We start from the raw sequence: 25,447 nt of genomic DNA, 5'->3' as shown, positions 1-25,447 counted from the left end.
ACACTGTAGTCACTTCCTGTCCTGTAGTCAAGACTGAGTCAGCCACTTACATACCTGATATTTAACTCTTTCAGGCAGAGAAAGAAGAAAAGGAACACAGCATAGTTATTTGTGTGCTAGGCATTTTATGTACACATGTCTATCTCATCATGTCACATGTCACTTCGGGTATCATTTAACCTTCGGCAGGAAACACACTTGCAGGGGCGTTTTTTCCCCCACAATTTCCAGGTCTCTGTTGAAGTGTGTGGATAGTGTACTGGTTAAGGGCTCTGCTTCTGACATAGGAGACCAGGGTTTGAATCTTGGCTCTGCCTGTTCAGTAAGCTGCACCTATTCAGTGAGAAGACCTTATGCAAGTCTCCCTAACACTGCTACTGCCTATAGAGCATGTCCCAGTGGCTGCAGCTCCAGTACTTTGAGTCTGCCAGGAGAAAAGTGCAATCTAAATGCTCTGTGTCTTGTTTTGTGTTTTCCACCTTAAAGGTCAGGTCCGAGGTATAGAAAAAAAAATCTACTTACCTAGCACTTCCTCCAGCCCCTGGCAGACTATCTGTCCCTTGACGCAGCTCAATCCCAGACGGTGACCCCGGGCCCCCTCCATTACAGATGCCTACTTCGCCAGGTCGGCATCTTCTGCGTGAGCGTGCGGCCATGCCGCTTGTCATTACGCTGATGTAGCCGGGAGTGTTTTGTGCAGGCGCAGAAGACATCTGCAATGGAGGAGACCCGGGGACAGCGTCTGGCAGTGGAGCTGCAGCGACATATAGGCTGCCAGTGGCTGGAGGAGGCCCAAGGTAAGTAGAGCTTTCTTCTTTTTTTTACTCTGGATATCTCCTTTGATGAGCTCAATTGAGTACAGATTCCAGGCAGATTTTACATGGATAATTGCACAATAAAAGTGCGTTGCATTACTGCTTGTGTGCTGATGAACTTTGCTTACTACTGGTTATGAAGTGACCCTGCCTTAACTGACTCCAGTATTCAGACAGCCAGTGGTGTAACTGAGGAGCTTGGGCCCCAGTGCGAGTTTTACATGGGGCCCCAAGCACTCTAATGATATGGAGCCCCAAAACCTACCAGGGACATCTGCAGTGTCAGAGAGAGAGGTGTAATCGTTTACTGCTTGCAAGTTGAGGTCTTGCAAGCTGTCTGCAAGCATGCCTACAATACTGTATAAAAAAAGTACATTAAAAAAAAATATATATATATTCTACGTTATGGTTTGCTGCTATGGGCAGTAGTGCTGCCCATAGCTTTTTTTTTTTTCTTTTTTAAACACAAGTGAGTAATAGTAATTGCTGGACGAGCCTGACTCATCCTTACTGTTCCTAGCTAGCTTTTTATAGGCGAGTCAGGCTCATCCATACCGCTGAGGAGGTTAAAGGGATACTGTAGGGGGGTCGGGGGAAAATGAGCTGAACTTACCCGGGGCTTCTAATGGTCCCCCGCAGACATCCTGTGCCTGCGCAGCCACTCACCGATGCTCCGGCCCCGCCTCCGGTTCACTTCTGGAATTTCAGACTTTAAAGTCTGAAAACCACTGCGCCTGCGTTGCCGTGTCCTTGCTTCCCCTGATGTCACCAGGAGCGCACGGCGCAGGCATAGACCATACTGGGCCTGCGCAGTATGCTCCTGGTGACATCAGCAGGATCGAGGACACTGCAACGCAGGCACAGTGGTTTTCAGACTTTAAAGTCTGAAATTCCAGAAGTGAGCCGGAGGCGGGGCCGGAGCATCGGTGAGTGGCTGCGCCAACACAGGATGTCTGCGGGGGACCATTAGAAGCCCTGCGTAAGTTCAACTAGTTTTCCCCAGACCCCCCTACAGTGTCCCTTTAAGGGTTACCACTATGCAATGCACATACAGAGGTGTTCATTACCAGCATAGCTGCAATGAAAAGCTATGAAGCTTTGGATGAAGCGATGGATGAATGTGGGCCCTGGTGCGCTCACAATCTCTGCATCCCCTACTGCTACGCCTCTGCAGACAGCCCCACATTTCTCTAGAGCTTGAGGAGTTTCGCTGCTTTCAGAGACGTTTCCGTGATAGATTTTGTGATTGCGCCGCAGCTCTTTTGCATTATATAAAGTTGTAGACTTTTTTTGCTTGTTTTGGCCTGGAGCCTGCGTGCTCAGCAAGCGCCATACTCATCTCAGCAGAGCTCTTGTCCTGCGTCCACCTTGTATTCCCCCCTCCCTCCCCTGCCTGTGTATCCCCACGCTGTGAGGAAATATTAACCCTCCCGCATGTTATTTTATTGGGTCTCAGTATAATGTGTGAAGTAGCTGCAGAAGTGTGTACAGTCAGCTGAAGCGTGTGTGTGTGTGCAGCAGGTGAAATGTTGGGTCTGACTCCCGGCTAGCGGCTCCCAGACGCACTGAAGCGTCCGCAATAGGCTGCAGCCAGACACAACTACTGTCTGGCACTGCAGATGTGAGAAGAGGGCCCACAGCCCAGAGCTGCCTCCGTACCACTGAAGGACCACTCAGACCATTAACCTGTTGCTCCCTGGAGACCGGCCTGTAACCGACAACGAGACCAGCAACACAGAACTCACATTTCTCCTGGATTTTACTCCTTCTGCACCGGGCTGGATGTTCCTCATCACTATACGAGTCATAGATGGGGACAGAGATTTGCTAGATAGATAGGAGACAACGTGAGAGAGAGAGAGAGATAGATAGATAGATCTGGCCTGATGCTGGTAACTGAGGTAGTATTTGCTGTGCACAGACAGCACGCAGCAATTACTACCCTTACTTCCACCAGCAGTACCACGAGTAATACTATTATTGCGACCTGTGGTATTCGAGTAGCAGCACCGTTGCTACGATAATGAGTGGTACTAAAGGTAATGCTCATTAGTAACGCTCTTTATAATAGCAATGGTCGTGATACTTGAATAGCACGGGTGGTATTGATAGCGTAATTGGCGTTACTGCTGGTGGAAGTAAGGGTAGTATTGCTGTGGCCATCTGTGCACATCAATATTACCTCAGTTACATGCACCAGGCCCATCGATAGATAAAGAGAATGATAGATAGATCAACAAAGAGATATAGATAGCAAGGAAGAGATAAGTAGAGATGGCCCAAACGGTTCGACCGCGAACTTATTCGCGCAAACTTTGGTGGTTTGCGTTCACGAACGAACGCGAACTTTATAGCGGTTTGACCCGCCTCCTATACTATATCATTACGGTCAACTTTGACCCTGTACATCACAGTCAGCAGGCGCATTGTAGCCAATCAGGCTACACTCCCTCCTGGAGGCCCCCCCCCCCCTTATAAAAGGTAGGCAGCGTCAGGCATTTTACTCACTCATGTGCCTGCAGTAAGAAGGGAGAGCTGCTGCTGCAGACTCTCATAGGGAAAGCTTAGTTAGGGCCCGTTCACACTGCACGCGTTTCCAGACGCGTTTTGGAAACGCGTGCAGGTGGCCGATACGCACGACATCAGACATTGCATAGAGTGCAATGTCTGATGTTCACACTGCATGCGTTCCGGACCTGTGCGGTCCGGGAACGCATGCTGCACGCAGATTTTGCTAAAACGCGTGGCTGTCCCATTCACTTTTCAGTGATGGGATAAGCCACGCAACGCACACAAACGCGGATGGCCATGCGTTCGTACGCGTTGCGGTCCGCACGCGTTCCGCACGCATGGCCATCCGCATTTGTGATCTGAACGGGCCCTTAGGCTCTTGTAGGCTTGTTAGCTTGCTCTTTGCCGATTCTTATTGCTAAAAAAGCACCCCTCAACAGTTCTTTTGAGAGCAAATCTTGTTCTTGTGATCTATTTTTTTTTTTGTGTGGCCAACTTGCATTATATACAGCCCTGTCAGTCAGTCGCAGCTGGCCTTTGGCCCCTTGGTGGTAATTCCTACTGTGCCACTGCCAGGCCCAGCACATTCAGTGACTACCTGTGTGTGTGACAGACAGCTGCACATTTGTAATCCCATCCCAATTACTGCACCTGTTCACTGTTCAGTGCACCTACCTACCTACGTGAGCGCATGCATTGTTAATATCACCAGTCATTGCACCTGTTATATTTGAGAAAAGAGGTGCCAAAAGAATAAAAACAGTATTTAAAAGTTTAAAAAATTGCTTAGGAGGCAGTGGTGGACTTACCTCCCACAAGCAGGCACAACAGACTGTGTATTCAAAAAAGGGAATATTTATTGGTATACTCCAAAGGTAGATCGCAACGCGTTTCGCAGGTCAAGCCCGCTTCATCAGGCAAATACAGGAAGGAGCACACAACAGCAGTATGTCTGGGTAGCACTTGGCGCCAATGGCAAGCAGGGAGTACGTGGCTGTGCAGCGGACCAACTTGTGACACCTCCACGGCTTGCAGGCAGGCCTGCTGCCACCTCCTCTCCTTCTCCTCCTACTCCTCCTGCTACATCCTCTTCGCTGTCATCCTCCTCCTTGGATGAGTAGCAGCGCAAATCTACTGGTGCTGCGATCTCCTCTCCAGATACACAGCCCCAGCTCCCCAGGGCCTATGCTGCATGCCAGGTACGACAGTGTGATGCCATCTTAGACAAGTCTTGCCTCAAAGCGGAGAGTCACACTGGAGCAGCTCTTAACAAACAGGTGGATCAGTGGTTGACCCCGCACCAACTGGAGATCGGCAACGTGGTGTATGACAACGGCAGCAATCTCATTTCCGCTTTGAATTTGGGAAAGCTGGCACATGTACCCTGCCAAATTTCATTCAAATCCGTTCAACTATTTTTGCGTGATCAAGTAACAAACATCCAAACTTTCCCATTTATAATATTAGTAGGATTCCCTAAAAAGGATTTAAACCATGATGCTGGCCAGCTTACCTGTTCACTACACAGTTTTTTTGGCAGTTGGATAGAGCAATTGCCTTTCACTAAGTGCTTTTGAAAATAAATAAATCCCTGAGCATCCCCCATGAAGATATGGACTAGTCCAAAACCTGTTGCTTTTGTCAGATTTCTACTACCTACTGTAAGTGACAGCGACATAGGAGAAAATAAATTTATGGCTTATTTTACTCTGGAAAAAATGTACTTCTTATTTATCTAAATTTGTACATATTTTAAATTTTACAATTTTTTGCCATAGTGCCCCTTTAAGAAAAAAATAGAGCAGTAGCCAGGCAGGGATACGCTGCCTGACGCAAGACGTTCAGGTGACGTCATGGGCAGACCGCCCCTGCCTCTGGCTAGCTATATTGGGGGCCACCTCATACTGGGGCGCACCTCGGCCACTGTATCGCAACAGTGTGGCCTAGTCTATGGGGGGCGCAATTGATACATCCTCACCCTGGGGGCTCTCAGGAATAGAAACTGCCCTGTTTAAAGTGAACCTGATATGAAAATAAACTTATGAGATAATTAATTGTGTGTGTAGTACAGATGATAAATAGAACATCAGCAACAGAAAAGAGTCTCATATTTCTATTTTCAGTCAGTTTTATAGCTTTATTTTTAAGATTGCATCAGACTAACAGATCAAGACAGCCGCAGTTTAGAATCCACGGTCTGCCTTTTAAACTGAAAAAAAGAAACAGAAAAGTAAAGACACTTTAAACTTTCCTATAGTGAAAACTCAGTATCTCCCCACTCCTTGACTGATTTCAGCCTTTTAGCTTCTATTTACTTTTCAGGGGAACCAGACTGAATTGCACAAGCTCTTCAGCAAGCTCAGACAAGCTCATTTGCTTAAATTAAAACTCAAGGGTTTATTTTTTAACTCTTGCTGTACTGGAAAACAGAAAGGGACTTCAGAATTATTTTTAGTTGGGACAGTACTGTATATGAATATGTTTATCTCATTATGTCACATGCCACTTCAGGTTTACTTTAAAAGTGAAAAAAGTTGGATTTAGCTGTAAAAAATGTTTCAAAAGAAAAGCCTCTCTTATTCATGCAAGAAATGGAAATTTGAGGGTTTTCTGTAAACCAAACTCATGCCATGGATGCAAAGATGTGCAATTTAAAGTCACTGTAAAGTTAGAAAACAACAACAGGCTGTATATCAATATTGAAAAATCCAATGCTATTAAATCACCGTTTCTATGGCACTGATGTCATATCATTTTTTTTTTTTTTTTTATGTAGGTGGCATCATACTTTATAGGGGAAAGGTAAGTATTTTTATACCAATATTTGAAAACTACTTTGTGTGAGTCTGCTTGTCATGTGATCGCTGTCAGCTGATGGAATGAACCACGCCCATATTCTGAGGGGAGGATTCCTTTAATAATGAGACAGGATATTGTACCAGCATTCAGAATAAATATGGATGTGTATAGACACAGGACTGATAATATGAGCGAGTTGTACATCTAGGAGCGTTTGCCAGGAGCGGACGCCTCTGCCTGGTACCGGGACTCTCGGGGGTAGAACTCCGCCAGCATACTCTCTGGGATACGTTTCAGGAGCTCCTTGGGGAAGATTCGCAGCAGCTGCCATCCGATGTCCAGAGACTCGAAGATTGTGCGGTTCTCGTAGGCTCCTGGAGGAGAGTCAGGGGAGAGAATGGTTATTAAGGTGATCATGTCCAATGATAGAGAGCAGGCTGATCTCACTAATCCGCTGCATACTCCAGCCAGCTATGCCAGACACACAGAAGTTCCATCACACTGATATCTACAATCTGATGGTCCTCGGCCACCTCAACTTCATACTCATTTCAGGCTTTGGCCTAATGCCTACCTGGTAACCAGGATACATTTATCTATGGACTGACCAGACAAAAAGGGCGCTTGATGCATACCTAATCCTGGATGTACAATTGATAATGCTGTTTTTAAAACCTGTTGTCACAACTATTGATACCTCTACACTTTGCCTCTGAAGAAGCAGCTGTTTAAAGGGCCGCGAAACGTGGCTTATCTGTGATCTCAATTCTTTTGACTCAAGGACTTTTATGATATTTGTTATACCGACTGGGTAATTTAAAGCTTATAATTAAAAACTACCTGTTATAAATTCCCTTGTCACGGATTTACCATGGACCTGTTGTAAATGAATCAAGTCATTTTGGCGCCTGGCAACCAGCACTGAAGCTGTGCTATGCGCTTGTGCTATGTTGTGCACCCCGCACAAGTGTAATTCGGGGCTCCAGCAATTGCCAGACACCGAATTACATCTCAACTCCTAGGGGGAATAGTGTTTAACGCCACCAGGGTATCGAGCGGCATTCGGCTCACCCTGCGCCCCCAACTCAAGTGCAGTCGAATGACATGTCCCGTGTCCTCCTCGCCACCGCTGCTGCTGCGTGGGATCCTCCTGCGTGAGCGGCTCTGGTTTACTGCGCAGGCGCAGCCATACTCGTGCATGAAGAGGAGCACGGTAACAGACAGTTGTCGCATTTCTTACATGGGACTGCACGCGACAATAGTGGGGGTCAGGAGGATGAGGGAAGCCTCTGCAGGTTCCACAGGCTTCCCTCTACCGAGGCAAGTATACATTTTTTGTTACAGGATTCACCTCAAGTACACTTTAATAAGTGAAGTGACAGAGGACGCAGCAACCCACACAACTCATGTGAGTCCCGGCAACATCAAGGCTACCATTTGGACCAGTGGCGTGACTACAGTTCATGCCCCCTCCCCAGCAAAGCTTTAATGGCCCCCCACAGCTCTGGGCGATTGCAGGGCCTGCTCACCTCTAGTCATGCCCCTCAATTTTAACCAGCCCTGCTGTTCACTTAAATCACTATCCAGATTGGAGGCCAGGATTACTACTAACATGGTGTACATTTATAGAGAAATGGGCAGAGGTTAAAGGCCACACCCGTCATTTAAGAATGAGCTCTCGATTTAGAATTGGAACAAACTGTATGCTCACAGTCCACTCTGTCATTGCCGGTATTCTCTCTTTTCCTCTGTCTGGTTGGTGATACTATCAGGAAGGCATGGGGGGGACTATGTTTGCCAATGATCATTTTATTTTGACTCTCCTGGTTTGTTTTTTTTACAATCTCGTAGGATTGTCAGTGTACAGCCTCCTCAGGGGCAAGGACTAATAAAACTCTGGTAGGATTGTCAGTGTGCAGCCTCCTCAGGGGCAAGGACTAATAAAACTCTGGTAGGATTGTCAGTGTGCAGCCTCCTCAGGGGCAAGGCCTACTAAAACTCTGGTAGGATTGTTAGTGTACAATCTCCTCAGGGGCAAGGACTAATATAAATCTGGTAGGATTGCTAATGCATATGCATTTCAGAGGCAAGGACAACTAGATCTGTAATAGGATTGTTAGGGTATAAGCTTTTTAGAGCGAAGGACTACTATTACTCTGGTTGGAGTGTTAGTGTCAAGGCTCCTCAATTACAAGGACTAGTATGACTCTGATGGGGTATTAGTGTATAACTACCTCAGAGAGACATGGGGCTTGATTCACTAAGGCAAATAGCATGCCTTATCAAAGTTAACATGCCTAATCAAAGTTAACATGCCTTATAAGAGTAGCATAGCGAGCGCTACGAACCCACATTGGCTCAGACCAGGACGAGTGGAGCTCTGCTCATTGCCAATTAGCAGGCATAAGTTCGCTATGCTACTCTGATAAGGCACGTTAACTTTGATAAGGCATGTTATCTCTGATAAGGCATGCTATTTGTCTTAGTGAATCAAGCCCAAGGACTTATGTAACTCTGATAGGGATAGTAATGTATATGCTCCTCAGGGGCCAGGCTAACGTAACTCTGATAGGGTATTAGTGTGTAAACTCCTGAGAAGCAATAATTAATGTCATCTTGCTAAGAGATATTAGTATGTAAACTCTTCAGCACTGTGGAGTATTGTAAATGATTCATATAGTTCAGTTCAAAAAGTCAAAATTACATCAAATAATAATCATCATAGCATTAAAAATAATAACAATTATGAGATACCTTGAGCAATAAACTGTCTTTCAAACTTCTGCAGGAACTCCAGATACAGGAGATCATCTGAAGACAAGGCTTCCTCTCCTACGACGGCCTTCATGGCTTGGACATCTTTCCCAATGGCATAACAAGCATACTGTGACAAGAGACAGAGGTTAATGATTCTGAATTTTCACATTTAAAGAGACTCTGTAACAAAATTTTTAGCCAGATTTCTTCTATCCTATAAGTTCCTATACCTGTTCTAATGTGCTCTGGCATACTGCAGCCTTTTCTAGTTGCACTGTCTCTGTAATAAATCTTATCTTCTCTCCTCTGTCGGGTCTGTCGGGCTCAGGCTGGAATGTGTGGAATGTGCAGCACTGCTTGTCATTGGCAGAAGCTATACACACCCAAGCTCTGCATGAGTCACACAGTGAGCTGTTCTTTCTCTGGTTAGAAGCCATGTTTTTTGTTTGTAAACACTGCATAAAAATGGCAATTACAAGCCAGGATTGCAGCAGGGAGTGGCAGAAACAGCACAGAGGGGCCCAGGAGAATATCATGAATAGAATGGTATGCTTTTTATTGTAAGAATTTTAGAGTACAGATTCTCTTTAAAGAAAATGCTGCTCGGGGCCTATCTCTGGTCCCACTCAAAGCTTAGGAAATTGATGGTCAATCTTTCATCAGTAGACTACCGTAATGGCACTCTGATTTGGGGAAGCTAAGACAATGTATGAAGTGTATGGAAATGTTTGTGTTCCACTCCTAGAAACCAATCAGCTTTTGCTCCATCCATCTCAAAGGGGGGGGGGGTTACTGATTGTGTACATGTAGTTAAGGGTGAGTCATCCTCAGACCATCCAGCTCTCAGCCACGCTTGCTTTCTCCGTGTCCCCACGCTCAGATGCTGATTGTGGGGATGCGGAGACAGCAAGCATGGCTAAGAGCTGGATGGTCTGGGGACAGCAGTGCAACTAAGCCCACCGGGTGCCCTACGAACGGGGGTAGAGCCCGCTAAAACTCTGAGCCAATTTAATTCAACATGTTTGTAAGCGTGCACTCTGCTTATAAACAAATGTTTTATAAGGTTTTACGCTATGGTGGCCCCGGTATATTTTATTTGAGATGATATGGTACAAGAAGTCTGACATTAAGCAGGTTGAGAAGAATTCCGAGTAGATCCGAGATGAAAAACTAACTATAACGAGTAACTTGTCTATAAATCTTATCTAAAGTTTAGATAGTTTGCACAGCATATCTAGCTGCAAACAGCTTCAAAAGTTTATGATTATTTATTCCTGTGATGCAATGAGGGCAGCCATGTTCTGTTGTCACATTACACACAGACAGGGATGGTCGTAGTCAGCCAACTTTGCTACGCTGGAACTACGCATAGTTTTAAGCAATTACGCTTCGCCAAACTACGGCTTCGAAATCAAATATTTGCTTCATATGCATTTCGTAGAATACGCGTTAAAATACGCAATTACGCATAGTGCGAAGTGTAGTGAATGCAAATGCTGGAAAATCAGACGCAAGTAACGCAGTCGTAGTTTACTACGCAATACACATGTTAACTACGTAGATGCGTAGTTACACATGTTAACTACGTAGATGCGAACTACGATGCGTAAATTCGCACTGGCGTAGTTTCTGCTCATCCCTGCACACAGAAAAGCTAATAGCATCTCCAGCCCTCAGCCTGTGACAAATTCACTCCTCCCCTCTGCCTCTGAAATCTCTGGCTAGTAACCTCCTCCTGCTCCTGCCCAGACTGAGCTCCCATGAGCCCTCGCTAACTGGGACTGAGTGCCTTGGCACTCTGGAAAATCAGTGGGCGAGGCTTGTTTCGTTTATAGGGAATTAGATTAAAACAAAACAAAAAAAAGTATTTGGCTTGAGGAATGTCATATAAACTATATGAAAGGAACACATTTATGCAATAAGTAAAAGTTTATCTCGGATCCACTTTACAGGGGGCAGCCATATGACCCCATAGGCGCTGCAGATCTATCTAACAAAATGTCATTTTTTAATGCTGAGTTGCCACTGCTTGGGGTGTGGTGATGGCTTATCTTACCGGACTATCATTAAACCGCTCCTACCAGGATATCCATAAAGATTTGCAACAAGGTGTATGGACTTGCATGGTCTTTTAAAGAAATTCTTGAACCATTGCGCGCTAGAGTTTTGTATTGTATAAATATAGACTGAGATAATCAGTTTGCTTTTCTAAACTTTTCTATAGGTGGCCATGCACTAATAGGAGGCCACCAGAGCGACCATCAGATACATCTCTCTCCAAATCTGATCAGAGAACGATCTATTAGCTTCTCACACACTGTACACAGAATTTCAATAGAATTTAAAGGGAATCTGAAGTGAAAATAAACGTATGATATAATGATATGTATCTAAGAAATAAAACATTAGGAGCAGAGACATAAGTCTAATATTGTTTCCAGTACCGGAAGAATTAACCACTTGAGGACCACAGTCTTTTCGCCCCTTAAAGAGGATCTGTAACGTCAAAAGATCCCCTGGGGGGTACTCACCTCGGGTGGGGGAAGCCTCCGGATCCTAATGAGGCTTCCCACGCCGTCCTCTGTCCCACGGGGGTCTCGCTGCAGCCCTCCGTGAAAGATGACATCAATATTTACCTTCCCGGCTCCTGCGCAGGCGCTCTGACGGCTGTCGGCTCCGAACTACACGGAAATACCCGATCGCCGTCGGGTCTGCTCTACTGCGCAGGCGCAAGTTTCCGGCGCCTGTGCAGTAGAGCGGACCCGACTGAGATCGGGTATTTCCGTGTAGTTCGGACCCGAGAGCAGCCACAGCGCCCCCGCTGGAACCAGCAAAGGTAAATATTGAACTGACAGTCGGGTCTGTCGCCGGCTGTTCGGAGGGCTGCAGCGAGACCCCCGTGGGACAGAGGACGGCGTGGGAAGCCTCATTAGGATCCGGAGGCTTCCCCCACCCGAGGTGAGTACCCCCCAGGGGATCTTTTTCATGTTACAGAGTGTCTTTAAGGATCAGAGCCTTTTTTTCCATTCAGACCACTGCAGCTTTCACGGTTTATTGCTCGGTCATACAACCTACCACCTAAATGAATTTTACCTCCTTTTTTTGTCACTAAGGGCCTGTACACACTGAAAAATGCAAGCAAAATCGCAAGCGCATGCGTTTTTAAAGTGCCTGTAGTTTTAAAAACGCATGCGCTTTTGCCTGCGTTTTTTGTGCGTTTGCGTTTTTCTTGTAATTGCTGATTGGCTAAAGAATCCTTTGGTTTTTTTCTAGTTTACATTTCAACAGGAATCAGGAGATTGCAGAGTCTTCTGGGATACTGACTTCTGAAAAACGCAGGCAAAAACGCAAGCGCATGCGTTTTTCATGCGCTGCGCTTAAAAAAGCGCAGCAGGCACTGCGATTGCGTTTTTCTAAAAACGCATCGCACCAGTGTGTACAAGTCATCACGATTTTCATTCTTTTTCAAAAGACCTTGCAATTTTAAAAACGCATGCGTTTTTAAAAACGCAACGCAAGCGCAGCAGTGTGTACAGGCCCTAATACAGCTTTCTTTTGGTGCTATTTGATTGCTGCTGCGAGTTTTACTTTTTATTATATTCATCAAAAAAGACATGAATTTTGTCAAAAAAAATGACTTTTTTAACTTTCTGTGCTGACATTTTTCAAATAAAGTAAAATTTCCTATACATTTGAGCGCGAAAGTTATTCTGCTACATGTCTTTGATAAAAAAAAAAAACATTCAGTGTATATTTATTGGATTGGGTAAAAGTTATAGCGTTTACAAACTATGGTGCCAAAAGTGAATTTTCCCATTTTGAAGCATCTCTGACTTTCTGACCACCTGTCATGTTTCATGAGGTGCTAAAATTCCAGGATAGTATAAATACCCCCCAAATGACCCCATTTTGGAAAGAAGACATCCCAAAGTATTCAGTGAGAGGCATGGTGAGTTCATAGAAGATTTTATTTTTTGTCACAAGTTAGCGGAAAATGACACTTTGTGACAAAAAAAACAAAAAGGTTCCATTTCTTCTAACTTGCGACAAAAAAAAATGAAATCTGCCACGGACTCACTATGCTCCTCTCTGAATACCTTGAAGTGTCTACTTTCCAAAATGGGGTCATTTGTGGGGTGTGTTCACTGTCCTGGCATTTTGGGGGGTCCCTAATTGTAAGCACCCCTGTAAAGCCTAAAGATGCTTATTGGACTTTGGGCCCCTTAGCGCAGTTAGGCTGCAAAAAAGTGCCACACATGTGGTATTGCCGTACTCAGGAGAAGTAGTATAATGTGTTTTGGGGTGTATTTTTACACATACCCATGCTGGGTGGGAGAAATATCTCAGTAAATGACTATTTTTTATTTTTTTTTACACACAATTGTCTATTTACAGAGATATTTCTCCCACTCAGCATGGGTAAGTGTAAAAATACACCCCAAAACACATTATACTACTTCTCCTGAGTACGGCAATACTACATGTGTGGCACTTTTTTGCACCCTAAGTGCGCTAAGGGGCCCAAAGTCCAATGAGCACCTTCAGGATTTCACAGGTCACTTTGCGACATTTGGTTTCAAGACTACTCCTCACGGTTTAGGGCCCCTAAAATGCCAGGGCAGTATAGGAACCCCACAAATGACCCCATTTTAGAAAGAAGACACCCCAAGATATTCCGTTAGGAGTATGGTGAGTTCATAGAAGTTTTTTTTTTGTCACAAGTTAGCGGAAATTGATTTTAATTGTGTTTTTGTCATCAAAAAATAAAATCGTCTATGAACTCACCATACTCCTAACGGAATACTTTGGGGTTTCTTCTTTCTAAAATGGGGTCATTTGTGGGGTTCCTATACTGCCCTGGCATTTTAGGGGCCCTAAACAGTGAGGAGTAGTCTTGAAACCAAATGTCGCAAAACGACCTGTGAAATCCTAAAGGTACTCATTGGACTTTGGGCCCCTTAGCGCACTTAGGGTGCAAAAAAATGGTCATTTCACAGGTCATTTTGAGGCATTTGGATTCTAGACTACTCCTCACGGTTTAGGGCCCCTAAAATGCCAGGGCAGTATAGGAACCCTACAAGTGACCCAATTTTAGAAAGAAGACACCCCAAGGTATTCTGTTAGGAGTATGGTGAGTTCATAGAAGATTTTTTTTTGTCACAAGTTAGCGGAAAATGACACTTTGTGAAAAAAAAACAATACAAATCAATTTCCGCTAACTTGTGACAAAAAATAAAATCTTCTATGAACTCATCATACACCTAACAGAATACCTTGGGGTGTCTTCTTTCTAAAATGGGGTCACTTGTGGGGTTCCTATACTGTCCTGGCATTTTAGGGGCCCTAAACCGTGAGGAGTAGTCTTGAAACCAAATGCCGCAAAATGACCCTTGAAATCCTAAAGGTACTCATTGGACTTTGGGCCCCTTAGCGCAGTTAGGGTGCAAAAAAGTGTCACACATGTGGTACCGCCGTACTCAGGAGAAGTAGTATAATGTGTTTTGTGGTGTATTTTTACATATAACCATGCTGGGTGGGAGAAATATCTCTGTAAATGACACATTTTTGATTTTTTTTAAACACAATTGTCCATTTACAGAGAGATTTCTCCCACCCAGCATGGGTATGTGTAAAAATACACCACAAAACACATTATACTACTTCTCCTGAGTACGGCGATACCACACGTGTGACACTTTTTTGCAGCCTAGGTGCGCTAAGGGGCCCAACGTCCTATTCACAGGTCATTTTGAGGCATTTGTTTTCTAGACTACTCCTCACGGTTTAGGGCCCCTAAAATGCCAGGGCAGTAGAGGAACCCCACAAGTGACCCCATTTTAGAAAGAAGACACCCCAAGGTATTCAGATAGGTGTATGGTGAGTTCATAGAAAAAATTTTTTGTCACAAGTTAGTGAAAAATGACACTTTGTGAAAAAAAACAATAAAAATCAATTTCCGCTAACCGTTGACAAAAAATAAAATCTTCTATGAACTCGTCATACACCTAACAGAATACCTTGGGGTGTCTTTTTTCTAAAATGGGGTCACTTGTGGGGTTCCTATACTGCCCTGGCATTTTACGGGCCCAAAACCGTGAGTAGTCGGGAAACCACATTTCTCAAAATGACTGTTCAGGGGTATAAGCATCTGCAAATTTTGATGACAGGTGGTCTATGAGGGGGCAAATTTTGTGGAACCGGTCATAAGCAGGGTGGCCTCTTAGATGACAGGTTGTATTGGGCCTGATCTGATGGATAGGAGTGCTAGGGGGGTGACAGGAGGTGATTGATGGGTGTCTCAGGGGGTGGTTAGAGGGGAAAATAGATACAATCAATGCACTGGGGAGGTGATCGGAAGGGGGTCTGAGGGTTTGGCTGAGTGATCAAGAGCCCACACGGGGCAAATTAGGGCCTAATCTGATGGGTAGGTGTGCTAGGGGGTGACAGGTGGTGACAGGAGGTGATTGATGGGTGTCTCAAGGTGTGATTAGACGGGGGAAATAGATGCAAGCAATGCACTGGCGAGGTGATCAGGGCTGGGGTCTAAGGGCGTTCTGAGGGTGTGGGCGGGTGATTGGGTGCCCTAGGGGCAGATTAGGGTCTAATCTGATGGGTAAGTGACAGGGGCTGATTGATGGGTGATCAGTGGGTGATTAGATGGCAGAACAGATGTAAACAATGCACTTTGGAGGTGATCTGAGGGTAGGTCTGGGGCAATCTGATGGTGTGGGTGGGTGATCAGATTGCCCGCAAGGGGCAGGTTAGGGGCTGATTGATGGGTGGCAGTGACAGGGGGTGATTGATGGGTGGCAGTGACAGGGGGTGATTGATGGGTGATTGATAGGTGATTGACAGGTGATCAGTGGGTTATTACAGGGAAGAACAGATGTAAGTATTGTACTGGCGAATTGGTAAGGGGGGGTCTGAGGGCAATTTGAGCGTGTGGGGCGGGTGATTGGGTGCCCACAAGGGGCAGATTATGGTCTATTCTGATGGGTAACAGTGACAGGTGGTGATAGGGAGTGATTGATGGGTAATTAGTGGGTGTTTAGAGGAGAGAACAGATGTAAACACTGCACTTGGGAGGTGATCTGATGTCGGATCTGCGGGCGATCTATTGGTGTGGGTAGGTGATCAGATTGCTCGCAAGGGGCACATTTGGGGCTGATTGATGGGTGGCAGTGACATGGGGTGATTGATGGGTGGCAGTGACAGGGGGTGATTGATGGGTGATTGACAGGTGATTGACAGGTGATCAGTGGGTTATTACAGCGAAGAACAGATGTGAATATTGCACTGGCGAATTGATAAGGGGGGGTCTGAGGGCAATCTGAGTGTGTGGGCGGGTGATTGGGTGCCCGCAAGGGGCAGATTATGGTCTGATCTGATGGGTAACAGTGACAGGTGGTGATAGGGGGTGATTGATGGGTGATTGATGGATAATTAGTGGGTGTTTAGGGTAGAGAGCAGATGTAAACACTGCACTTGGAAGGTGATCTGACGTCGGATCTGCGGGCGATCTATTGGTGTGGGTGGGTGATCAGATTGCCCGCAAGGGGCAGGTTAGGGGCTGATTGATTGGTGGCAGTGACAGGGGGTAATTGATGGGTGGCAGTGACAGGGGGTGATTCATTGACAGGTGATTGACAGGTGATCAGTGGGTTATTACAGGGAAGAACAGATGTAAATATTGCACTGGCGAATTGATAAGGGGGGGGTCTGAGGGCAATCTGAGCATGTAGGCGGGTGATTGGGTGCCCGCAAGGGGCAGATTAGGGTCTGATCTGATGGGTAACAGTGACAGGTGGTGATAGGGGGTGATTGATGGTTGATTGATGGGTAATTAGTGGGTGTTTAGAGTAGAGAACAGATGTAAACACTGCACTTGGAAGGTGATCTGATGTCGGATCTGCGGGCGATCTATTGGTGTGGGTGGGTGATCAGATTGCCCGCAAGGGGCAGGTTAGGGGCTGATTGATGGGTGGCAATGACAGGGGGGTGATTGATGGGTGATTAATGTGTGATTGACAGGTGATCGGCAGGTGATCAGGGGGGATAGATGCATACAGTACACAGGGGGGGGGGGGTCTGGGGAGAATTTGAGGGGTGGAGGGGTGATCAGGAGGGAGCAGGGGGCAGTTTAGGGTTAAAAAAAATAGCGTTGACAGAAAGTGACAGGGAGTGATTGATGGGTGATTAGGGGGGTGATTGGGTGCAAACAGGGGTCTGGGGGGTGGGTAGGGGGGGGTCTGAGGGGTGCTGGGGGCGATCAGAGGGAAGGGGGGGCAGGATCACTGTGCTTGGTGCAGACTAGGGTGGCTGCAGCCTGCCCTGGTGGTCCCTCGGACACTGGGACCACCAGGGCAGGAGACAGCCAGTATAATAGGCTTTGTATACATTACAAAGCCTATTATACTAAGTACATGCGGTGATCCGGGTGCTAGTAACCCGCCGGCGCTTCCAAACGGCCGGCAGGTTACAGCACGAAGGGGGTGGAGCCAGTCGCCGGTGGCTGTTCGCGTCACGAATGACGCGATCGCCGCATAACCACGCCCGCAGTGGCCCCTGCCGATGGGCGTATTGCGGTTGTTTAGGCCTGGACTTTGCCGCCGCCCATCGGCTGGGGGGCGGTCCTTAAGTGGTTAAGAAACTCCCGTTGTTATCTATGCAAAAGAGCAATTGAGCCAAACGACTTTGAAAGTCGCAGAGAGCTCTGTTTTCTGAAGCTTATTATCTCAAGTGTCAGTCACTGTATTTTGTTTTTTCTGCAGAGTAAAGTTCAAACGTTTGCTGGCCTGCTCTGTAAAATCATTTAGAATGCTGAGTAGTGTGTTAATTGCAAATATTAGAGAATGATGCGATGTAAAAAAAAACAAAACAATATAACTGAAAACAAAAATATGAGACTTTTCTTTGCCACTAATGTTCTATTAATTATCCGTACTACACAACCAATTCATTATATAATTTTTTTTTTCGCTTCAGTGTCACTTTAACATGAAATAGAAGCTTAATATTGTGCATTTTTTTACCTAATTGTGCATTACTACTGTTACTGTAAAGGTTAATATTGTACACATGGGCACCTATTTGTACACACCTGAAAAATGGCTCTACCCGAAACATGTAGCGTGTACACTAAGCTCCAGTACAGCTTGTTGCTGGTTACTGAGTGCAATGTCCTTATTTCGAATTGTGTGCTTGGAAATCAGGAGTGGTGTACCGGTTGGACGATTGGCACCGACTGGCCGGTTATTTACCGGTTTTACCGGGTTCTACCCAAGGCTGACTCTAAACCCCATTCCCATCATTTTAATTGATAGTTTTCCTTCCTTTTAACATTTAAAAATAAGAAATATCATGATGATAAAAAGGATCGGTGGTTTGAATGGTAAAACTACATCTTTTGATTCTGAATTCTGTGTGCTAAGCACGGTGAGGGGTGTGGTGGGGGTGTGGTTAGAGGTGTGGCAGGGGTGTGTCTTAAAGTGTCCCTCTATCTCAGGGATGTCAAAATGGTCCTTCGAGGGCCGAGGTCCTCACACATTTATGACACAGCTTAAATTAAATGATGGGTCTGAATCAGGAAAGGTGTGGTCTATCAGGTAGAACACCTTCCTCTCTTTCTCAGTCCACTGGCATGGATCTGGCCCTCCAGGCCTGGAGTTCGATACCTATGCTCTATCTCAACTCAAAAAGTTGGGAGATATGTCTACTGTGCTTCCTACTTTGTGGGTCACATGGTCATCCCTGAGTGACCCGCCCACCAGCTGTAGCATGATAAGGACTGTAAGCAGGCTGTATACAGTCTGGTCCAGGAAGAGCAGTTATTCTGTCCAGCGCTTTACATACTTTTTATATTTGCTTACTCTGATGCTAGAATTTGCTGTGTTCAGTTTTGGGTTTTAATTAGGCTTCAGAATTTTGAGTTTTGGATCTCTGTCTCCTCTCTGGCTGTACAGAAAGCTGGGTGAGAGAGAGGCCAGTGGCTGTGATGATGGAGCAGAGTGGTCTGTACATACAGATAGGCATTCAGTACAACAAGTTAGAGCTCTTTACTGGAGAAAAAAATGCAGAGATATATCATACACAACCATCAGCTTACTTAGAACAGAGAGGAACCCAGAATGAATACAGGAAATCACAATACCATAGAGATCATTGCATCATTTTGCAGACAGTGACATCTTGTGGTTGCTTTACTATACTACAGTTTAACTAATAATGTTGGACCAGAACTGCACCTACCAGTTGGTTGGAGACGTCACCATGGTCTTTGCGCGTCATCCCTTCTCCGATGGCGGACTTCATGAGACGGGACAGTGATGGGAGCACGTTGATGGGGGGATAGATCTGCAATAAAGTATATGTTGAATGTCGTGTTCTTCAACTTCATTACTACACAACCAATAAGGAAGGAGATGGTTAAGGCATCAGAGACTGATGTACACATGCTAGATACTGTCTCTTTTTGTGCCTTCTTCTGTCTCCATGTGCCTCTTTCAGTTCTCCTCTACCTCCTTCTGTTATCCTGTGCCTCCTTCTTTCCCCCATTGTGCCACCCTCTGTCTACCTTTGTGCCTCCTTACGTCCTTCTTTGTGCCTCTTTCTTTCCCTCTGTGTGCCTCCTTCTGTCCCACTTTGTGATTCCTTCTGGCTTTATGCCTCCTTCTGTTACCCTGTGCCTCCCTCTGTCCCCCATGCTTCCTCCTGTCCCTTGTGTGCCTCCTTCTGTCCCCCTGTGCCTCCTTATGTCCCCTTGCACCACTATCTGCCCCCTCCTCCCCCTCCTGCACTCCCCCAGCCCAGTGTGTAGATGCAGAGTATAGTGCAGCAGAAGCTGTGCTCTCACCTCTCCACTGGAGTCCATGGCTGTGCCTGTGCAACTATCCTGCCTGTCTCCTGCTCCCTCTAGTGCTGGCACCTCACTTTCCTCATGCCGCGTGTAATCACACTACGTGCGGTAGGAGATGCTTAGCACTAGGCCCAGCGTTGAGCAGTCAGGTGGAAGCACAGCACTGGACTCCAGAGGAGAGGTGAGAGCACAGCTTCTGCTGTGCTATACTCTGCATTTACACACTAAGCTGGGGTTATGCAAGGAAATGCGGTAAGCATCCACCTTATACACCACATGGTTCATATACTCATGTGTGTGTGTGTCTCAGCATGTGGCGTCCTTTCTCCATGCTCCCGGGGGCGGGGCTTATTGGGAGAACCTCCCAGCGACTAGGCTGCAGGCAGTGCCTTTACTAGTGACGCACACAGGTGCTGGCACACGGACGCGGTGTCACTGTGTTCTGCTGCCTGCGCTGCAGTGACCTGAGGCAATGACAGTGGCAGGTGCAGTCATAGTGACCAGGTCGTCCCTCAGTAAGGGCCTGTTTCCACTACACGTGGATTCTGGATGCAGTAAACTGACTCTAATGAATTTCTATGGGAAAATCTGCATCAGAAAAATTGCGTTTAGTGGAAACACGCCCATAGGAATTCATTGGAGTTTTTCTACATCCAGAATGTGCGTGTAGTGGAAACAGGCCCCAAGCGCATGTGGTGGCCCCCCTGGGAATAGTGGCCCTGTACACAGGCACAGATGGCACATGCCTAAGGTCACCCCTGGCAGATACCTGTCACTACCTCCAAGAATTACACTTCTGCTAAAACATTTGTTACGCATGAGATGAACAAGTTCAGTAGCATTAGCTGGGAAAATCAGTTCATAACTCCAAAGACATAAGCTCACCTGTCTGTTGTGCAGCTGTCGGTCTACGTAGATCTGTCCTTCAGTGATGAATCCAGTTAAGTCAGGAATAGGGTGAGTGATGTCTGAAGGAATAGGCCGTGGAGAAAATGGTCATAAAATGTAAACACTCCTGTGATGCATAAATGGACATCTGAAGTGAGGGGGATATGGAGGGCTGTCTGCCATATTTATAAGTGTACTGGTTAAATATACCACCTTTGACACAGGAGACCAGGGTTTGATTTCTGGCTGGAGCCAGTTACCCAATCAGCTAGGGGAACTTGGACAAGACTACCTAAAGCTCTAGAGTGGCCTATTGATTGCACCCTAGGTGGCTGCAGATCTCAGGTGCTTTGAATCTGACTGGAAAAAGCCAAATGGGAGCCAAATCCCACTGTCTCTTTTTTTTCCTTTCAGAATCAGGACCGACGTACAGATCTGTGTAACAATATTTATGTTTCTCCAGAAAAATGTGTTTACTGAATTATAAACTATATTCCCAACTTTAACTTGATATATTTTTGATTTTCAAATGTTAATATGAAGGAAAACTAATGATTATAGAAATATCCAGTGGGGCTGGAATTATAAAACTACATGTTTTTACTGATGAATTTATTGTAGTATGTGTGATTCGGGGTGTGACATAGGCGTGGTTAAAGGTGTCCCTTTTTCTTATTGCAAACATTTGGGAGGCATGTTGTTACATACCATACAATACAATAACATTTGTAAAGCGCTTTTCTCCCATAGTACTCAAAACGCATATGTCTAAGATCAACTGTGTTACAGAGATACAGTAGGTGTTCATAAATGCTAGACAAGACAGGTGGCTTTTCAGTTTGGACTTAATTGGTTGGAGGGATGGAGCTGTCTTGATTGGGTGCGGCAGGGAGTTCCAAAGTGTAGGGGAAGCATGACAGAAGGCTCTGTCTCCATAGGTTTTGAGGTGGATCCGGGGGGGGGGGGGGAGCAAGGTATTACATCCTTTGATCTAAGATTGTGTGTGTGTGTGTGTGGGGGGGGGGGTGATGCAGTTGCAACAAGTCCTTCAGGCATCCAGGGCCCAGATAGTGCAAAGATTTGAATGTCAATAAGCCAGGGGCATAACTAGAAATCACCGGGCCTCCCTGCAAACATTTGGATGCCCCCCCGGCCCGTTCAGGGCCGTTTTGGGGGGCCAGAGGGGTCGCATCATGATGAGGGGAGAGGCTGGCCACACATCACCTCTGGCTCTCCCCTCAGCACTCCCCTCCAGCATCTATCAGTGGCAGCAGCAGCAATACATACCTCCATCCACCGCGGAGGTTCTGATCTCTAAGTACCTCACGCTACGTCCTGTTTAAACAGGAAGTAGCATCAGACACTTGGGGCTTGATTCACAAAACAGTGATAACTGAGTTATCACGCCTAAAAGCTTTGCATGTGCAAACATGCGTGCAAGCCATTTTGCGTGCGTGTTGGACGTGCAAAGTTTTAGTTACGCTGTATGCACAAAAAGTGCGCTTTGCACGTGACAACTACGCACTTTGCAAGCTAACCTATTAGAGTGTATGCTTAGCACGCCCGTGCTAAGCTGGTTTGCACGTGATGTAATGCGCGCAAAACTTTACGCGCGCAAACTATTGACTTCACGCGAAGTCATTTGTTTGCGCGCGTAAAGCTTTACGCACTAAGTGTTAGCACGCTTTTGTGAATCAAGCCCCTAGAGAGAGGAACTGTGGAGCAGTGGAACGCATGAAGGTATGTGATCCTGCCGCTGCCGCTAATAGATACTGGAGGGGAGCACTGAAGGGAGAGCCCGAGGCGAGGGAGGGGGAAGGACTGTCCCCCTCCCCACCGATGTGCGCCCATGCTTTCTCCTCATGCTGCGCCCTATCCCCCCCCTCCCCCCGCGCAGGTGCACGGGCTGCATCCCCTATTGTTATGCCACTGCAATAAGCGTGCCTGTAACTTAAACAGAATTCTCCATTGTATTGTTAGTGAGCAAAGGATTGGTGTTTAGTGGCAATGGTGGCGGGGTTGGTTTTTAACAGTCGGTGCAGGCGGTGCCGGTCTTTGCTTGGAAGGCCTGTACGGAGAACACTGCATTTGTCCAGCCATAATTAGCTATATTGCGGATAAGTGTCTGGTAAGAGGCCTGGAATGTAGCTGTAAGCCTGACGTGTAAGGAGGATTTGACCGAGGTCAGTAATTAGCTGTGTTACGAGGCAGTACACAGTGTGACCGGCTGTGGAGGAAGGTGTCAGGGACAGGGTAGTTTGTGATGCAGGAACTCACCATCATTAGGCATGGTCAGGATAGGGATCTGGGTGATGGAGCCACTTCTGCCCTCCACTCGGCCGGCTCGCTCATAGATGGTGGCCAGATCGGTGTACATGTATCCGGGGAAGCCACGCCTACCTGGTACCTCCTCCCGAGCTGCCGACACCTACAACAACAAAACACCATGAATGCCCTCAGCCCTGCGCTTTATCTGCCAGACTCTTGGCCAGTTTCACACTATGGTCAGTGCAGCAGAAGGAGTGAGACTCCGTGGTGGAAGGAGAAGAGATGGGCAACAAACGTACAAACATTCAGCCTTCTGCAATAAAACTGTGCAAGGGGCTGGAGGGATTTCACTGCTTAAGTCACAGGAAGTTACCTAAAACCTAGGCTCTATAAGGCAAAATTCTACAGCAACCAGCAGGATAACTTTAACAGTATACTGTATAGAAACAAAGTTGTTACAATCTCTTTCCGGTTTATCTTAGCTCTTCACTTCCTGTTTGGGTGACCCCTGGTGAATACTGGCGAATCCGCTGTCAGTGGGACAGAAAGACCGGGGCATTCTTCCTATATGAGGCACAATAATATTCTAATGCCTGGTACACACCATGCAATTTCCTGTCAGCCCGATGGTTCAAATCGATAATTTCTGACAGGTCTGATCTGATCTCCGACTGATCTTCTAATCAATTTTCTATAGAAGTCATTGGAAAATCGATCAGAAATCAGATCGGACCTGTTGGAAATAATCCATTCGACCAGGCATAAAGCGAGTTTAAAGAGGAACTCCAGTGAAAATAATGTAATAAAAAAAAGTGCTTCATTTTTACAATAATTATGTATAAATGATTTAGTCAGTGTTTTCCCATTGTAAAATATTGTAAATCCCTGATTTATATTCTGGCATTTATTACATGGTGACATTTTTACTGCTGGCAGGTGATGTAGCTGCTGCTTGCTGTTTTGGCAGTTGGAAACAGCTGTAAATAGCTATTTCCCACAATGCAACAGGGTTCACAGACAGGAAACTGCCAGAAGTACCTCAGTACTCAGAGTTTCTTGTGGGAGGGGGTTCACCACAATATCAGCCATTACCAGCCGCCCCCCTGATTGGTCCGTTTGAGAAAAGGAATAGATTTCTCATGTAAAAGGGGGTATTAGCTACTGATTGGGATAAAGTTCAATTCTTGTCCGGAGTTCTCTTTAAAGCCCCTCCCCCCTCTGACAAAAACAAAGAACAAAGTGATGAAACCAAATGGAACCCAAATGGAACAAACGTTTTGCCATGCTGTATAATATGATTTAGAATTCAGGACTTGGTGACTTTATTTATTTTAGCATTTACCGCTACAGGGAAAAGTCTGTATTAGATGGATGTAACCTTAAAGGAGAACTCTACCAATGTGCTACTCCTTTAAAGTATATCTAAACATATTGGTAAAAATGAACGTGTGCTCTTGTAAATGCTGTGCATAATGAAGTCGGTTTTTCCAGACTTTCAGAAACTTTTTCCATCCATACTCCCTGCTGTGTTAATGGTGTAGCATGGCAGCGTATGCCAGGCCATACTATTGGTCATAATGATAAAAATATTGTCAAGAAGCAGTAATGCAAATAACTGGTAACCATAAACACAAAGTGCACTCATTTTCTAGCCTGGAATCTGTAGTCTGTGTTTTAGTACAGACAGCCCAGGTATTTCTGGCTTTCCTGTCACCTGCATGCTCTTCTGATGATGTACACGGCATGACACTGAGCCTCTGTGCCTGAATAAAGGTGAGTAAACATGCTTAGGCCTAGTGACCACCAAGCGTTTTTGGTAGCGTTTTAAAAAATGCTGCTGCTTGTGAAAACGCTTGGCTAATGTATCTCAATGGGATGGTGCACACCAGCGATTTGAGGTTTTTAGCAAACCGCAAACGTGGGTCCTGCAGCATTTTTGCGGTTTGCAGATGCGTTTCTGCCTCAATGTAAAGTATAGGAAAAGCTCAAACCGCTCTGAAAAATGCTAGATCAGGCGTTTTTGTTACATAAACTGTTCAGTAACAGCTTTTACTGTAACAATATACTAAATCTGCTACACAAAAACGCTCCAAAAACCGCTAGGCATGTTTAGAAAACCTCTCTAAACATGCCTAGAATCGCTCTGAAATCTGCTTCAAAAACCTCTAGTGTTTTGCGGATCTGCTAGAGGTTTTTGGTGTGCACTGGGCCTATGTGCCTGGTTACCTTTCTTCTTTTATCTTTTGCTTGCACCCTCCCCTGTATGTCACTTATGAGCACATCCAGCAGGTATTTCCTTCACCTGCATGAGTACTTCACCGCACAAAGCAGGATGGATTATTAGTCAATTTCCACACCTGCACTAATTTAGTGACTGCTTGTAGTGTGGACACTCATGACAGACTGTGCAAGGATCATGGCAAAGGGGCTCGGTTACTGAGTGCTTAGCACTTGAGATAATGTATGGCATCCACCCTACCCGTCTTTCCCCGAAAATAACACAGTGTCTTATATTAATTTTTTGCTATAAAAGATGTGCTAGGGCTTATTTTCA

At 45.9% G+C, this 25,447-nt stretch overlaps 1 protein-coding gene and 1 long non-coding RNA gene across 2 annotated transcripts in view; one reads left to right on the top strand and one right to left on the bottom strand.

Annotated features, from left to right (window-relative positions):
* The window catches only part of LOC137562785 (uncharacterized), a 45,215-nt gene extending 36,024 nt beyond the window's left edge, over positions 1-9,191 (top strand). The window contains exon 2 of the long non-coding RNA XR_011030188.1: positions 8,914-9,191. This is a non-coding gene — a long non-coding RNA (uncharacterized lncRNA). The remainder of the gene's footprint in view (positions 1-8,913) is intronic.
* ATP6V1B1 (ATPase H+ transporting V1 subunit B1) overlaps positions 6,222-25,447 on the bottom strand; it is a 166,473-nt gene continuing 147,247 nt past the window's right edge. The window contains exons 10-14 of the mRNA XM_068274471.1: positions 22,903-23,053; positions 20,623-20,705; positions 19,131-19,235; positions 8,880-9,009; positions 6,222-6,499 (exon numbers count right to left, since the gene is read on the bottom strand). Coding sequence (XP_068130572.1) covers positions 6,330-6,499; positions 8,880-9,009; positions 19,131-19,235; positions 20,623-20,705; positions 22,903-23,053 — 639 coding nt within the window. The 3' untranslated portion in view covers positions 6,222-6,329. The remainder of the gene's footprint in view (positions 6,500-8,879; positions 9,010-19,130; positions 19,236-20,622; positions 20,706-22,902; positions 23,054-25,447) is intronic.

This window comes from Hyperolius riggenbachi, chromosome 1 (genome assembly GCF_040937935.1).
Source record: "Hyperolius riggenbachi isolate aHypRig1 chromosome 1, aHypRig1.pri, whole genome shotgun sequence".
Taxonomy (NCBI): domain Eukaryota; kingdom Metazoa; phylum Chordata; class Amphibia; order Anura; family Hyperoliidae; genus Hyperolius; species Hyperolius riggenbachi.
Note: the sequence above shows the minus strand (reverse complement) of the source record. Positions and strands in the feature narration are given on the sequence as shown.